This window comes from Periophthalmus magnuspinnatus, chromosome 17 (genome assembly GCF_009829125.3).
Source record: "Periophthalmus magnuspinnatus isolate fPerMag1 chromosome 17, fPerMag1.2.pri, whole genome shotgun sequence".
In the NCBI taxonomy this organism is placed as follows: Eukaryota; Metazoa; Chordata; class Actinopteri; order Gobiiformes; family Gobiidae; genus Periophthalmus; species Periophthalmus magnuspinnatus.
Window position 1 is genome coordinate 19,075,260 of NC_047142.1, and position 15,230 is coordinate 19,090,489.

Here is a 15,230-nt window from a genome sequence, read left to right on the forward strand (position 1 = left end):
CAATGAGGGTCATGCTTGACCAAGCAAAACAACATAATGTGTCTAATTCACTACTAATTCTAAATGCATCTAGTAGTAGTGCATGTTATCCATTGTCTTCATTTGAGGGTCATGATGCCTGAGAAAGAACAAATATTATTAAAGTGAAATATTAGATTATATTTTTTTGTAAATTTATGTTTGTTCAACTTCCTGTTCTATACTCAAGCGTGAATGTGGTTATTTTTGGAGCTTGTCTAGCCATTTATTTTTTTCATAAGAAAGCATTAACATCAAAACAGCACCACTTTCTCCTAAACTAAATTGGAGCTACTGAACTCTGGGGCTCCAGGAGGGTTATTCGAGCTGTGTCCCTGTGTCCTGCACAAGCGGGTGGGGCTCCTCACCCTTCACACCCCTCACACTCCCTTTCAGACCTGCTCAGACCTGATGGAGTGGAGTCTCATCTGCCTAACAGCCTGGCATCTTTCCATTGGCCCAAAAACACACGCGGCTCCATCAGGCCAGTTTGTCCTGTCACAGCTTACACAGTCCTTTGTAAAGCACTGCTCATTAACAGCACTAAGTCATGTTTGCACCATGAAAGGATCAGCGGAAGAAACAATGCTTTAAAGTGGTATAACTTTATTGCTTTGTCACAAAGAAAAGATACACTCTTAAATTCTATGAAATATACCTAGAAAAATATTTTTTGCTGTTAATGAAAATGTTGGAATATTGACAATTAAAACATGTGGCATATGTTCATAATTTTGAATAATTATTTTGTATTTTTATTTTTTTGGCTTTTAAATTCCCTAGTAACGGGGACAGTAACAAATTTAGTGGGAAAAAAAATATGTAAAAGGTTGTTTTTATTTGCAAAGGCCTTTAATTATTTAAAATACACAGTGATGACAGACCTTTTGCGAAACAGTTTCTGGCTTTATTTCACTGCATGAAAAACAAACAAAACAGGCTTCAAATTTGTCAAGGGGTTGTATCTTTGCTATATTTTGAAAAATGACAGATTTTGTTGTTAGTCCTTTAGGGGGATTCAGGGCTTTTGAGGGCATTCTGTCTGTGGCTAAGAAAGCAGGATTAATCGCTTTAAAAGCATTAATTAGGTGTTAAGAAGTGGACTTGTCTGCTCAAATTAGCCTCAGGCAGACAGTACTGTGTGACTTCCGATAGCTCCTCAATCAGATCACAGTACTCACTTCAAATTAGTTCAAAATACACTTGTATTAAAATGTTAATTATTTAGCAAAATCTTGAATATAATTATGCTCACTGTGTTTTAGTGAAATATTGTAACCTACCATGAGAACTTTAAAGTGTGCAATTGATATTCATGGGTTCCAGCAAGAATTCCCACTGGTGAGTGGATTAGCTGTGTGTTGTTTTTACATCTCTGTATTCATGTTTTGTTTTTTTTATATAAAAAGAAGTATACAACACTTTTTTTTTTTTTTTTTTTTTTTTTTTAACAAAATTTGACTTTTAAAAAAAGTTTTTGAAGCAAAGCAATCTTGTAGAGCAGTTTCATTGGATGAAAGAAGTTGTAAGTCCTGGCACAGCAGTGTCCTCGGTGTGTCACATATGTTGCCAGGTTTTGTCCATAGACTGAATGTGTTCTTTGGCTTTCATTCTGAGCGCTGCGATGCTGGAGCTCCTATCATCCTCCATTGGGTATTTGTCATTGAAGGTTGGGGGGCACTGGTATGCAGGTGGGCCCATTGGCTGCATACTTTGAACCATGGCAGGAGCTGTGTTTAGAAAGTTGTGATTTGGATAGGCTGGCTGCAGGCTCTGAGGTGACCCCATGAAGCCTGGTATGCTGTGCATAGGTGTGGCACTGGAGATGGAAGAGGTGAGCCAGGGGTCCAGCGGCAAAGGGCTGGGGACAGGGCCCACAGTAGGAGGCATAGGTGGGCGGTTGAATGAGAGCATAGGAGCGTCATGGAGTTTCATTGTGCTGGTGTCCATCTTCTCTTGACGCCTCCATTTGGCTCTTCGATTTTGGAACCACACCTGCCCATCATAAAATAAATACATGATTATGAAATACAAACTTTTATGATTGAGTAAAATGCTGCCAGTGATAATTTTACTTTTATTGCATCATCCAAACTGATTGAAGAGCGTATAGTGCATACCTGGACTCGAACCTCTGGCAGATTGACTTTCATTGCTAGCTCCTCGCGGCTGTAGACGTCGGGGTAGTGGGACTTCTCAAAGGCTCGCTCCAGCTCATGGAGCTGATATGTGGTAAAGGTGGTGCGGTTTCTTCTGTGCTTCTTTTTGGAGTGGTGTTCCTCCTTAGAGAGGTCCGGAGAGTCTTCACCTGTGTCCCTCTCCTTGTTTAGACTGGTCATTTCAGCATCACATTTGTCACGATGAAAAATACCAGATTCTACAAAAAAAAGACACAAAATACATGCATCATGTTAATTATTTACCATAAGCAAATTTTAAGCATAGAGGATCAAGACAGAACGATCCTGTTAAAAATAATTATTTACATTGTAAAGAATGATTTACATTGTATTTGACAAGACAGTCCCACCAAGACTGGAGTCTTGTTGGCTTTGACTTTACTGTCTATATTTTAATAGTATAATAGACACAGGGAGAATATGCAAATTCCTCACAGAAAGACTCCACCTGTTGTAGAAATCAAACCTGTGATCTTCTTGCTGTGAGGCAGGAGTCCTTTCCTTTGTGTTACAGTTCTGATACTAATAAAAAGTTATGGCTATTTTATTACATTTTGTGTGTCTAAAATTGATAGAGAGGTACATGATTGAATGTAAAAATCAGGTCCACACACTGTTCATGGAGGGAAAAAGAAGCCAGAGAAACATACATATACAAAAGCAGAAATGTTTATAGATATGAGGCAATAAATGCAAAAAGATGCATTTAGTTTTTAAGATCACAGACCTGCTGTCTGTGAGTCTTTTGATGCAACTTAAGTACTGAAGGAATTTGAGTGGTTTTACGACTGAAAGGACAAGATCATCAATATAAGCTGTCTAAATGAGTTTCCTCCACTGAGTGACTGGGCACTCTCTTAGACATAAGATGAGGAGCTGAGTCACACGGGAGAAACTCGGAGTAGAGCCACTGCTCCTCCATGTCAAAAAGAGCCAGCTAAGGTGGTTTGGGCATCACCTCCAAATGCCTCCTGAACCCCTGGGGAGGGGTCGAAATGTATGAAATAACTATTTCAATTTGGTCACAAGTAAGTTTACAGTTCAATAGTTTGAGACCCTCTGAGTCTTAGAATGCATTTATTTGCGAAACAGAATTGCTTTATTTAATCAGCAACTTAACTGATTTTATAAACTAAATGTAAAATATATCATTAGTTACATACTGTGTTAGAGATGTTCTGCTTTGGCACGTTGGTTTCTTGTGATTATTGATTATTAACTGCATAAGTTGTAGTTGCATGACTGCCCATTATGTAGAGTAACTACTAAGAGCAAGGCGCATTACAGCCTCATCAAGAGTGAAACCAAACCATAGCCTCACTTCCCCAGATAAACACAGCTTAATGACTGCTTTATACTTGTGAACACCGGGGGTTTTGACCACTTGTCCACTGTACATTGTGTCTTTCACTGAATTCTTCTCCTGGAGTAATCCCCTAGTAACAGATGCTACCAGTTAAAGCTCCTTGTCCCTGTCTCACTTCCCTAATCTAAACAGACTTTACATGGCCTCTGCAAGCCAAGTCATGGTCCAGATTGTGACTTCTTCTTGGAAATGGATATGGAGCATGTTTAGAAACAAGCTCACGAGGAAATATTGTTAACTGACTGTAGTTCTTATATTGTTTTGATATGTTAAGACCCACGGGTCAATAATTCCTACTGCCAAAAATTAGGATGATGCATTAATGTGTAAAAGATAGGAGTTTGCAGTGGAACGCTTATGATTTTGATACTTTTTCATGGACAGACTCACCATGGTAGGATGGGTGCTGACTGCCGTTGCCCATCTCTGGGAGGTGTCCATAGTGGTCTTGTGCTCCCTGTTTGCCCACATTGTTTTGCTCATGCTGTGGATTTTCCACATTCGTTTTCTGACCGCCATCTTCCCCTACAGCATGAAGCAAAGGGTCCTGGTCCTTAGTGAATCCCAAAATTACATCAATGCTGTGAACTCTCCCTGCAGCACTCGAGCTGGCACCTTTTGCCATGTCGTAGCTGTCCAAGCAATCATCATCCACAATTCCCAGGCTATCCATTGATAAATGCATTCGAGATGTTTGGGGAAAAGCCCACAGTGCCTCCCACGTGAAACGAGCAAATTTGGCCGTTCCTCTATTTGAAGTATGCTTCTTTAAATGAAGCACATTGGCACATATTCTTGGAGGACTGGAAGACACTTAAATAATTACATGTTTGTCTGCAAAAAAGAACAGGGAAATATTATTAGATATTGTATGGAATTCATCCAAATTCCATCCAATTCATCCAAAACATATTTTTATAGGCACATTCTTTATTCTAATTACGAATAAAGCATCACATTTGCAACAAACTAAAACACATATGGCACCTGTTTATACAAACCCATGCCCTACAATCCTATTAAATAAATATATTCAAGAGTATTGTGTTCAAAAGCCTCACCATTATTCCAAGGCCTCTGACAGTGTTCGCTGTATACATCTTGTCTCCATAGTCCATTGGCAGACAAATGACACTTGAGAATATCCAGTGCAGCTACTTGTTGCTCACTGCTAAGTCCTTGAAATCCCTTGCAAAGAAGTGAAGCTACTGTTCAAGTCCTGTCCAACAAGCATGTGTAATGCGTAATGCCTTTCCTGACAAAACTCCTCCTAACTGCAGTGGACACCAAAGCCTGCAGTGAAATGGTAGCAAAACCATGCCTTTAAGAACTGTATTAATTGGAATTCTTTCCCTTTAAGAATGACTGACAGTTGTTTTCTGGTCAAGTAATTGCTCCAAATGTGCCCTGCTTTCAGACCACAGAGGGAGGCCATTGCTAATGATGCCTTGACAAAACTTTCTTTCAAAATGCTATTGTTTGAAAGATAATGGCTTGTACTGAGAATTTTCACTAATCCCTTCATTATAGACAATGTAAGAGACACAAGGATGCATTTTTAACTTGAATAGCTACACACTGTAAAAGCGTTCATTCATGAAACCATATTATATTAGTTAAACACAAATTGTGGCTACAATAATAATAATCACAGCAACCATTATCTCAGTATGAATGCTCCTGAAATAACAATTCCTTAAATGTTTATGATGTAATTTTTTTGGTTTTGAATTGTTGTTGTTGTTGTTGTTTTTTGTTTTTTTTTCCCCTTGCATAAATGTGATTATAGTATTTTACTGACTGAAACCCCACCCACCCCCTGACACACAACTGTGCTGTTTAATGTATAGTAATAATTTGTCAGAAAATAGTAGCTGCTGCTAACTGACATTATGTCTCTGTGGATATCTTTGCCAACTGGCATAAAGCTGAGGAAGCTGAAGAGATCAATGCTATCTTTAATGGGACTTAAGATCTCATTAGAGATTTCCTCTGACCTCACAACTCTCATCTTATTTAGTACTTCTTACTACATATCAAACTAATACTATAATGGCTTATTCTATGTAAACTACTATGTAAATGCGACAATATGCATATACGACAATATTAACTTAATGTTTTCATTTATTTTAAAATTTAAGAATAAAAATAAAATATAATCATACATTATTATTATTATTATTATTATTATTATTATTATTATTATTATTATTATTATTATTATTATTATTATTATTATTATAACAAAACTGTCTTACTATTATCTCTATGGAAGGGATTCGGGTTAAGAGGACTCATGTACTTGTTCACAAAATGAATAATAATAATAATAATAATAATAATAATAATAATAATAATAATAATAATAAACAGTTTGTTTTACAGTGTCAGTGCTGCATGGTGATTCTTAGAACTCCTCTAAGTCTAAAGAGATAAAGCAAAGCTAACATGTTAAAACCATCTGGCCAGACTTGGCTGCCTCCACTGTGCTGTGAGAGAGCAGGATGGCTGTGAGTTAAGTGGCTTTAATTCAACACCTTTTCACAGTTGTCAAACCTGGTTTCCAAGAAAGATGAGAGAGAAAAGTCCATTACTTTTGCTGCTGGTGGGACTTAAGGTCATGAAATAAACAACTCAAAGTATACCCATGCCAGTTAACCTACATCTAGATGTAGGTTAACTGCCATACGGTGCTGAAGAACGTGCTGAGGCAATATGCATCGACCCACTCCTCATGCATTTAAATCTAAATTTGATTCAAATACGTGAATTAAACAATGTTTTGTTATTGCGTAGCAATAGGCTTTATTGATAAGATAGAATCAGTACTCAATAGAAATGGAGTTGAGAGTATAAAGACAGTGTGTGCGCAATGTGTAAAAGTCATACTGAGATGAGTGAGTTTCAGTGCACGTAGCTTTGCCTCCCAGCAGTGTGCAATCAGTTTGTTGTAATCATGTCATATAAAGTCCAGATCAGATAATATATTTGTGAAATATATCTAATGCCAACTGAGTCTTTGACTTGGGAAATTGATAATCATTTTATCACATCAATACATTAAAGCTGCCCCTCTTTGGTAGTTTCCCCATTATCCTAATTGAGTGCAAATTGGTTAAGAGGGTGCAACATGGCAATCAAGCTCCTTAGTTTTATCAGATGACGATTTAAGCCTGGGAGATCCTATTAGTAAGAAAGCTGCTAATGTTTAAAGGCGCTGTGTCAGCTTACAAGGGGGTGTGGGGGATGGGTGGCAGCAGATGACAACAAAATCATGGAAAAAGGAGGTACCGTGTTGTATGTAACTGTGTGTCTTTTTATTTAGTGGATTACTGTTAATATGTTACATGTTTTACTTTATACAATATTTCTGAAATATTTAACATTTCAAGAAATTACTTAAGTTAGTTTAAAAATTTTATTTTTTAAATTTTATTTTGGTATTGCCAAAATTCCATATATCTTACAAAAATATGAATTGTGATTGTATTGCAAGATGATATGTAAAAAGTGTAGTCATAGATAGTTAGTTAGTAAGTTAGGTTAGTTAATTAAAAGTACTTAATTCCAAAAATCAACTGTGCAAACCTATTGATTTTGAATTTGACACAGTCATAGCAGCTTCAGCTTCTTTTCGACTCATCCAGATTAGAGATTTCTCCGAATTGTTTAATCTTACTTTGCCTTTCCAGTCAGTAAATACAGTTGTTGATTTACAAAAGTAGGTCAATTTAGCAAATACAGTGCAATGAAAATGATAAAATATGCATAGATGCCATCTGACATATAAGCTGAGCTTTGGATTTGACTGTGTCCATGTACTGTAGTTTCTTGAACAAAGAATCAATGACTTCATCTTCTTCCTCATCATCTTCTACCATTTCGGCCAGGTCTTCAGGCAGGTCATCTGAACTCTAGCTGTGTCCATTACACTCTGTAATGTAAAACCTATGATCAAATAATAATAATAACAGTTGTTGTTGTTATAATTTAGTATTGACCCCATAAAATCACTGAAGCTTCACCTTAGCCAATCCAGAAGTTCCTTCCTCTGAGGTTGAACTCAACTACTGTTTACTTTTATTAAGTTAAAAAAAAGGAAATTTTATTTTACATATATTAAATTTTTGTACTTGGAAGGAAATTCATATTCCCACTCTAAAATGATCAATATCATTGTACTGTTTCCTCTAAGAGGTCTAAAGTACAAACAAGTGTGTCCTAACAGGGCGATTATGTATAATAAGGTTAAAGGTGAGAAGGCAGAAGCAGATGGCTTTAAGTAAGTCCTCCTTAAGAGGTGTATATTATGTGAAATTAACTTACAATATGTGCTTTTGTCCATATTATACATGTTCCTTCATCTTTTGCTTACTCAAATATGAGCTAATATGAGATATGAATATTGTTACTAATGACAGGTTAATATGACTATGTATCTGAGTTTAGGTGACTGTTTATGGAGTTCATATTCAGTCATCTGCCAGCCCACATACAGTATTATTATCAAAATATATAGCCCTTCTTTGGACTCAGTACACTGCTCCATCTGTTTAAATGGAACAAGGTCTGTGGTGTTGGCTCTGTTTGACCCGTCACTATTTAGGGGCAATCCCCCTGCCCTCATTTAGGAAGATTAACCCTATCTTGGCAGAAGTACAAAAGTTCCTCTCACCTGCACTTTTAAAGTCACAGTCCTCATTCATCAACAATATAAAACATAATGTATATTCATGTATATTATGTATATGTATGTTAAACTAAATATTATTTTGTAAACATTTCTACAAATGATGCTGTCAATTATTTGACAATGCACTGTAAATAATACTGAAATCCTGTAGACAAAAAACAGACCCTTCCAAACTTTAAAATGGCTGTCAGTCTGGTTATCTCTTTGATGAGACATAATGATTTCACATATAGATATTACTTAAAAAGGGTCTGTCTTTTTCAGAACCTCTGGTTAATTTCCAAATTTTTCCCTTACTCCAAACAGCTATGTTATTATGTCATTATTGTTTTAAGGTGGTGTAATGTGTGTTTATCGTGTTTAACAGTGGGTGTTTGAAATGAAGCTTGAGTGGTTACTACTCACAAAGCCTAATCTTCTTCTAATTTGAGCCACAGGGAAATAAACCCTCACCCAGGACTACTCTTTAAACCTTTAGCCTCTATGGCCCATAGACAGAGCACACAGCACAGGCCCCAGAGCCCTATGTACACACGTGGACAAAAAAGAAAGAAAAACTCACAAAACTCACAAAGAAAAACTCAAAAGTTATTTGAAACTCATTGTGAGTTTCAAATAACTTGAATCTGACAAAAGTAATAATAAATTAAAAAATTATATGAATTTGAATAAGTGAAAGTCAGACATTGCTTTTCAACCAGGCTTCAACAGAATTATTAAAAAAAAATAAACTCACAAAACAGACCTGGACAAAGATTATGGTACCCTTAACTTAATATTTGTGCGCAACCTTTTGAGGCAATCACTGCAATCAAACGATTCCTGTAACTGTCAGTGAGACTTCTGCATCTCTCAGCAGGTATTTTGGCCACTGCTCATGAGCAAACTGCTCCAGTTGTCTCAGGTTTGAAGGTGCCTTTTCCAGATGGCATGTTTCAGCTCCTTGCGAAGATGCTCGATAGGATTTAGGTCAGGGCTCATAGAAGGCCACTTGAGAATAGTCCAATGGTTTCCCTATCAGCCATTCTTGGGTGTTTTTAGCTGTGTGTTTTGGGTCATTGTCCTGTTGCAAGGCCTGCGACTGAGACCAAGCTTTCTGACACTGGCCAGCACATTTCTCCTTAGAATCCCTTGATAGGCTTGAGATTTCATTGTACCCTGCACAGATTCAAGACACCCTGTGCCAGATGCAGCAAAGCAGCCCCAGAACATAACAGAGCCTCCTCCATGTTTCATGGAGGCTCTGTTTCTTCTATGTGTTCTTTTCTTGATATGCTTCATTTTTCTGTCTGTGAACATAGAGCTGATGTGCCTTGGCAAAAAGTTCAATTTTTGTCTCATCTGTCCATAGGACATTCTGCCAGAAGCTTTGTGGCTTGTCAGCAAGTACTTTGGCAAATTCCAATTTGGCTTTTTAATTTGTTTTCAATGATAGTGTCCTCCTTGGTCGTCTCCCTTTAACTCCACTTTGGCTCAAACAACGGATGGTGTGATCTGACACTGATGTTCCTTGAGCTTGAAGTTTACCTTTAATCTCTTAAGAAGTTTTTATTACCATTCGTATTATCTGTCTCTTTGATTTGTCATCAATTTTCCCCCTGCGGCCATGTCCAGGGAGGTCAGCTACAGTCCCATGGAGCTTAAATATCTGAATAATATGTGCAACTGTAGTCACAAGAACATCAAGCTGCTTGGAGATGGCTTTATAGCCTTTACCTTTAACATGCTTGTCTATAATTTTCTTTCTAATCTCCTGAGACAACTCTTTCCTTTGCTTCCTCTGGTTCATGTTGAGTGTGGTACACACCATGTAACCAAATGACCTGTAGCCCTGTATATAGGCCCACTGACTGATTACAAGATTGTAGACACCTGTGATGCTAATTAGTGGACACACCTTGGATTAACATGTCCCTTTGGTCACATTATTTTCAGTCTTTTCCAGGGGTACCATCATTTTTGTCCAGGTCTGTTTCATGAGTTTATTTATTTTTTATGATTCTGTTCAAGAATGGTTGAAAAGCAATGTCTGACTTTCATTAATTAAATTTCATAGAATTTGTATTTATTATTACTTTTGTCAGATTTAAATTATTTCTGTGACTATTGTAAGTTTTTCTTTCATTAACCGAAGGGTACCAACAATTTTGTTCATGTGTGTAGGATAAACAAACATTTAAACATTTATATACAAACATTTACATAGGAGCAACCACCCAGTCATGTGATAAGCCAGATGCCCTGTTTGGAACAGTGTTTTTCATCTACACAGGTGGACAGAACTATCACTTTGAAACTTTTGGGCTCAGGAAAAAGAACATTTGATGCAGAGTGTTGTAATGTATTAGCTCAGTGTGAAATAAGGTATAGAAGTTAACCTATGATTTTATATTATATAGCCATGGTTTATAGTGATTTAAAATGGGGACCATTGCTATGCATATTAACATTTAAAAACTGTATCATTTTGAATGGTGGAAAACCCCATAAACAGCATAGTATAGTAACTTTGTCAACTTTTTTGCAAACTTTATATCAGTTACTGGTATATTGAACTTACTCCGCTAAATCATCTCAGTCTCCATTTCAGAAATATGTTTACATAATTGAGAATTATTTCCATTATATTTCCATTAATAATAATGCACTTTTAGGGAGGCGCACCATATGCAAGTCATCTGCTCTACTGAAATATAAGATATAACAGAGGTACTTACTCACTGGTCACTCTTCTTGTACTATTTAAACTCCTTTAGATTTAGCTGTGCATTTTCCAGCTGATCCTGTCCCGCTATGGTCACCTCCATCTTCTCCTGTATGATCTGGTTAACCTGGTCCCCACATTCTAATTCATAAGGAAGGCCATAATGTCACTCAGATAAAATGAACAAACTGAGGGGAAAAGTAGACAAGTGTTTTTTAAAAGGTGTATAAGAGCTAGTTGCCTAGTGTACATCCTTACCAAAATGAGTGCAGATGACTCGACTGTATCAATAACAATTAGTGATGTAAAACCAATAAAGAGCTTACCTCATAATTGGCAGCTCACAGACAATGTATTTGTCTTGCTCATTAGGTGCAACAGGATTGGTCTGGGCTAGTACTGATACTGTCTACTGTTTGTAGACAGTTCAACTGGGCCATTACACTGTAGAGTCTAATCCTAACACATGCGAACTCTTTTAATATATAATAACATTTTCAGGCAGTATTTGACACTTGCACACAACTTTTCTGTATTGGCGACATGAAGTGATCTAAAATGAGATGATGGGGCTTTGTATGTTATTGAGTGCTGCTGTTGGTTTAGTGGATTATTTTGAATATTTTTTATGTTGTTGTGTTTAAAGGGGCTTTTCACTTACATCGTTGTCCTAACATGACTTATTTGACTTGAAACCCAACACCTTAGGGTCAGAGGAATATACTGCCTAATCAGATGTACTGATTAGAGAGCCACTATTTTAAGGCCACTGTTGCCTCCATGACGTAAAACTTTGTGGCTCTGTGACAAAGTGCTATGACATTTAACCCAGTTTGGCTTGTAGTGCCCACAGCTGTATTTTTTTAAATCAATACATTCACTAAATGTCATTTTACAAAGTTAATGTTTAATCTATCAATGACTAGACTATGCACTAAAGTCTAGTCTAAAAAGAAACGACAGCTGGATACTCTAAAATGGCCAAACAACATGGAACTTTACCTGGTTTCAATGATATGAACAATTTACACTCAAAAGAAGATGGAAATGAAAGGAAAATGAATAGTTTTAATTTTGTGAGTTTTCTTAGACGTAATGCTTTTGTTGTCCTCACACTGACTGCTGTGATTATAGGTAACTGCTAATGTATGGATTTGTTATTGTGTATGTAGTTTTTTTGCATGTTTTCTTTATTTCTTTTTTGCTAAAGGGGTTTCCCTTGGGTTCTGGTTAAGGACTTTTGACATGGCAGCCCAGGAAATTCTGTACCTCAGTTTTCCTGGAGAGCTGCTCATGCGAGTGCTGCAGCAGATGGTGCTTCCATTGATACTATCGAGTTTAATTACAGGTTTGAATCACACTTTTGGTTCTTGTTACTTGTTAGTTCTCACTATGTTTCACTTGTTAGGGATGTCTTCTTTGGAAAACAAAGTTTACAGCAAAATTGGACTTCGAGCCCTTGTCTATTATGTGGTAACTACAGTTACTGCAGCGTTCACTGGTATTGCCCTGGCCTCTATTATACAACCTGGAAAATTGTCCAAAATATCTGAAATGTCCTCAACTGAAAACACTGATGCTCAAACAGTGGACTCCTTTCTAGATTTACTCAGGTGTGTAGAAAAGTATATATACAGACACACACATAAATCACATACATTTAGCTTTTCAATCTTTCTGGTGAAACTTTCAGGAACATGTTTCCTTCAAATCTTGTGGAGGCATGTTTTAAAAAGGTAAATATATGTTATCACATTCTGGCAAAGTTTAATGCTAATCCACTCTGTCTATGTTTCTTATAGTACAAAACTGAGTATGTTGCAACTGAGAACCAAGTTGTACTCAATATAACTGAGTGTGGAAATATAAGTGAGTTTTAAAATTATTTTAACATTGTAGTTTATTATACATTATACATTTTTACATCCTTTGCAGTGCGTCACTGAAAATGCTTGTAATTTAGTTTCCTGTAAAGTGCTATTTGTAATGGATGTTAGGGTTGTGCAATGACCCAATTAACAGACTAATTTACAGTAATTCTGAAGTACTTTCTATACATGTGCACATTTCCATGGGAGGAAAAGTTGCCTTTGAGTTGTGGCTTTCTGCTTGTCCGGTACAACAAATTTTGTGTTAGACACATCTGCTTTCATTTTTTGTATATCAGTGCATCTATGCATCAACCTAAATTTAATAACTGTGATTATCTTTTTAAATGTATTTGTTTAGAAAAGGGACAGTACATATTAATGAACATATGTGTCATATGTTAATGCCAGTTTTTAGTCACTTTTTGACATTTCTTACTGTTTTATGTAATACTAAACTGTTATTGCAGAAATGGTTGGAGAACTGCTATTTACTGTTATTGTGTTTTGCTTTGTTCCATAGCTGAGACTATACCAGTCCCAGGGTCTTCAGATGGTTTAAACATATTGGGGTTGTTGGTCTTCTGCACTGCATTTGGTCTTGCCCTTGGTAGTACAGGAAGCAAAGGACAGCCACTTAGAGACTTTTTCACCTGTCTGAATTCAGCCATTATGAACCTAATCAACATTGTCATATGGTAAAAACAAACCTGTTAAACATAAAGTTGCCGATGACTGTCAGTGTGTTTTCTTCCTACAGGTATAGCCCAGTGGGAATTATCTTCTTATTGGCTGGTCAGATTTTAAAGATTGACAATTTAGCAGATATAAGCCATGGAGTTGCCATGTACACCCTGTCTGTGATTGTTGGCCTGTTCATTCATAGCTTTGTCACCCTTCCTCTCATATATTTCATTACCACCTGGAAAAATCCCTTTAAATTTATGCTTGGTCTTCTCCAGGCTCTGACCACTGCTTTTGGCACATCATCCAGGTTTGTACAACCACTAAATCACACTTTTACATATAACTTCAATATTTTAAATGTAGCCTGTATACTCTGTTTTAGCTCTGCAACCCTCCCTGTTACATTTTACTGTATGGAGGAGAATAACAAAATGGACAAACAGGTAACACGCTTCATGCTACCAATCGGAGCCACAATGAACATGGACGGTGCTGCACTTTATGAGGCTGTAGCTGCTTTATTTATAGCACAAGTGAATAATATTAACTTCAGCATTGGTCAGATTATAATCCTCAGGTAAGGGCTTTATATTTTATATGAATACATTTACATTAGTTTGCATAATTTCATTTTGTCTCTTGTTTAGTTTCATAGTCACAGCTGCCAGCACTGGTGCAGCGGGGATCCCACAGGCTGGTATGGTGTCTATGCTGATTGTCCTAACATCAGTTGGACTACCTGCAGAAGGCATATCTCTCCTCATGCTCGTGGATTGGCTTTTGTAAGTAGTTGAAAGGTGCATATAAGTACAGCAAACTTACAATTGATACTTCAAAGTGACTTCATATTACGGGTGTTTTGCATGTATGTCTATGGCGGAATGTTCAGCTGTTTCCATGGGGACACAATACACACATTAGCCAACACAGCCAAAAACGTTTTAGGATAAAAATACAAAATGGAAATTCCTGGTCACATTTAGGTGTTCGAGGTTTAACACAAAGGTTGATGCTGGTAACTGAAAAACAGTTGGCTAAATGCTAGCTACCTTGTGACTAATGTTTTTTGGAAGAGACTTGTTTAACAGCATCTGTTGTAGTTTCAGTTAAGCCAGTTCTTTCTGGTCAGATTGTTTAAAAATAATTCAAATCTAACCAAGCCTCAGACAGAGCAGTGCCTACAGTTAGCTTCACACTCTCAGGGAAGGTTAATGGAATGTTTTTGTTTGCAGAGATCGGTTGAGAACTGTTACTAATGTGCTGGGAGACTGTATTGGCGTAGGGGTCGTTCAGCATCTGTCTAGACATGAACTGCAAAGGCAAAGTCCAGCTGAGTAATTGTTTTCAATCTACAAAAATGTGACTTGTTATAATCCCCCTGTGTATGACGATTCAAAATATTTCCTTTCAGATTAAAATGTTTTGCACTTGTAAATCTTGACAATCCCACAAGCCGAGACTTGGCTTTCAGCAGCAATTTTAACTTCAGTCTTTATCTTTACAATTACAGCATAATTAAGAACATTTACTAAAGGTCATAAGCATATGTCGTTATCTGTAAAAAAATAAATAAAATAATAATAATAATCTATTTATCGTTGCTGCAGCAATGACAATGAATACAGTTCCCTTGTCGTTTCTACTATTTGCAACACTCTAGCACCTTCTTGTGGTGAACTGACAGAATACAGCATCTCTTTGACCTAATTGT

The 15,230-nt window shown here is 36.9% G+C and overlaps 2 protein-coding genes across 2 annotated transcripts; one reads left to right on the top strand and one right to left on the bottom strand.

The window, feature by feature from the left end:
• Positions 1–1,556: 1,556 nt before the first annotated feature.
• LOC117384857 (retinal homeobox protein Rx2-like) lies at positions 1,557–4,249 on the bottom strand. The gene is made up of 3 exons (XM_033982011.2): positions 3,955–4,249; positions 2,139–2,395; positions 1,557–2,013 (listed from the first exon to the last, which is right to left on the bottom strand). The coding sequence occupies exons 1-3, from the start codon at positions 4,247–4,249 to the stop codon at positions 1,576–1,578; spliced, it is 990 nt and encodes a 329-aa protein (XP_033837902.1). The 3' UTR covers positions 1,557–1,575.
• A 7,635-nt stretch (positions 4,250–11,884) lies between these two features.
• Positions 11,885–15,199, top strand: LOC117384854 (excitatory amino acid transporter 4-like). The gene is made up of 10 exons (XM_033982004.2): positions 11,885–12,098; positions 12,175–12,312; positions 12,373–12,577; positions 12,658–12,700; positions 12,767–12,833; positions 13,356–13,530; positions 13,593–13,826; positions 13,902–14,096; positions 14,167–14,301; positions 14,752–15,199. The coding sequence occupies exons 1-10, from the start codon at positions 11,942–11,944 to the stop codon at positions 14,855–14,857; spliced, it is 1,455 nt and encodes a 484-aa protein (XP_033837895.1). The 5' UTR covers positions 11,885–11,941; the 3' UTR covers positions 14,858–15,199.
• Positions 15,200–15,230: the final 31 nt, after the last annotated feature.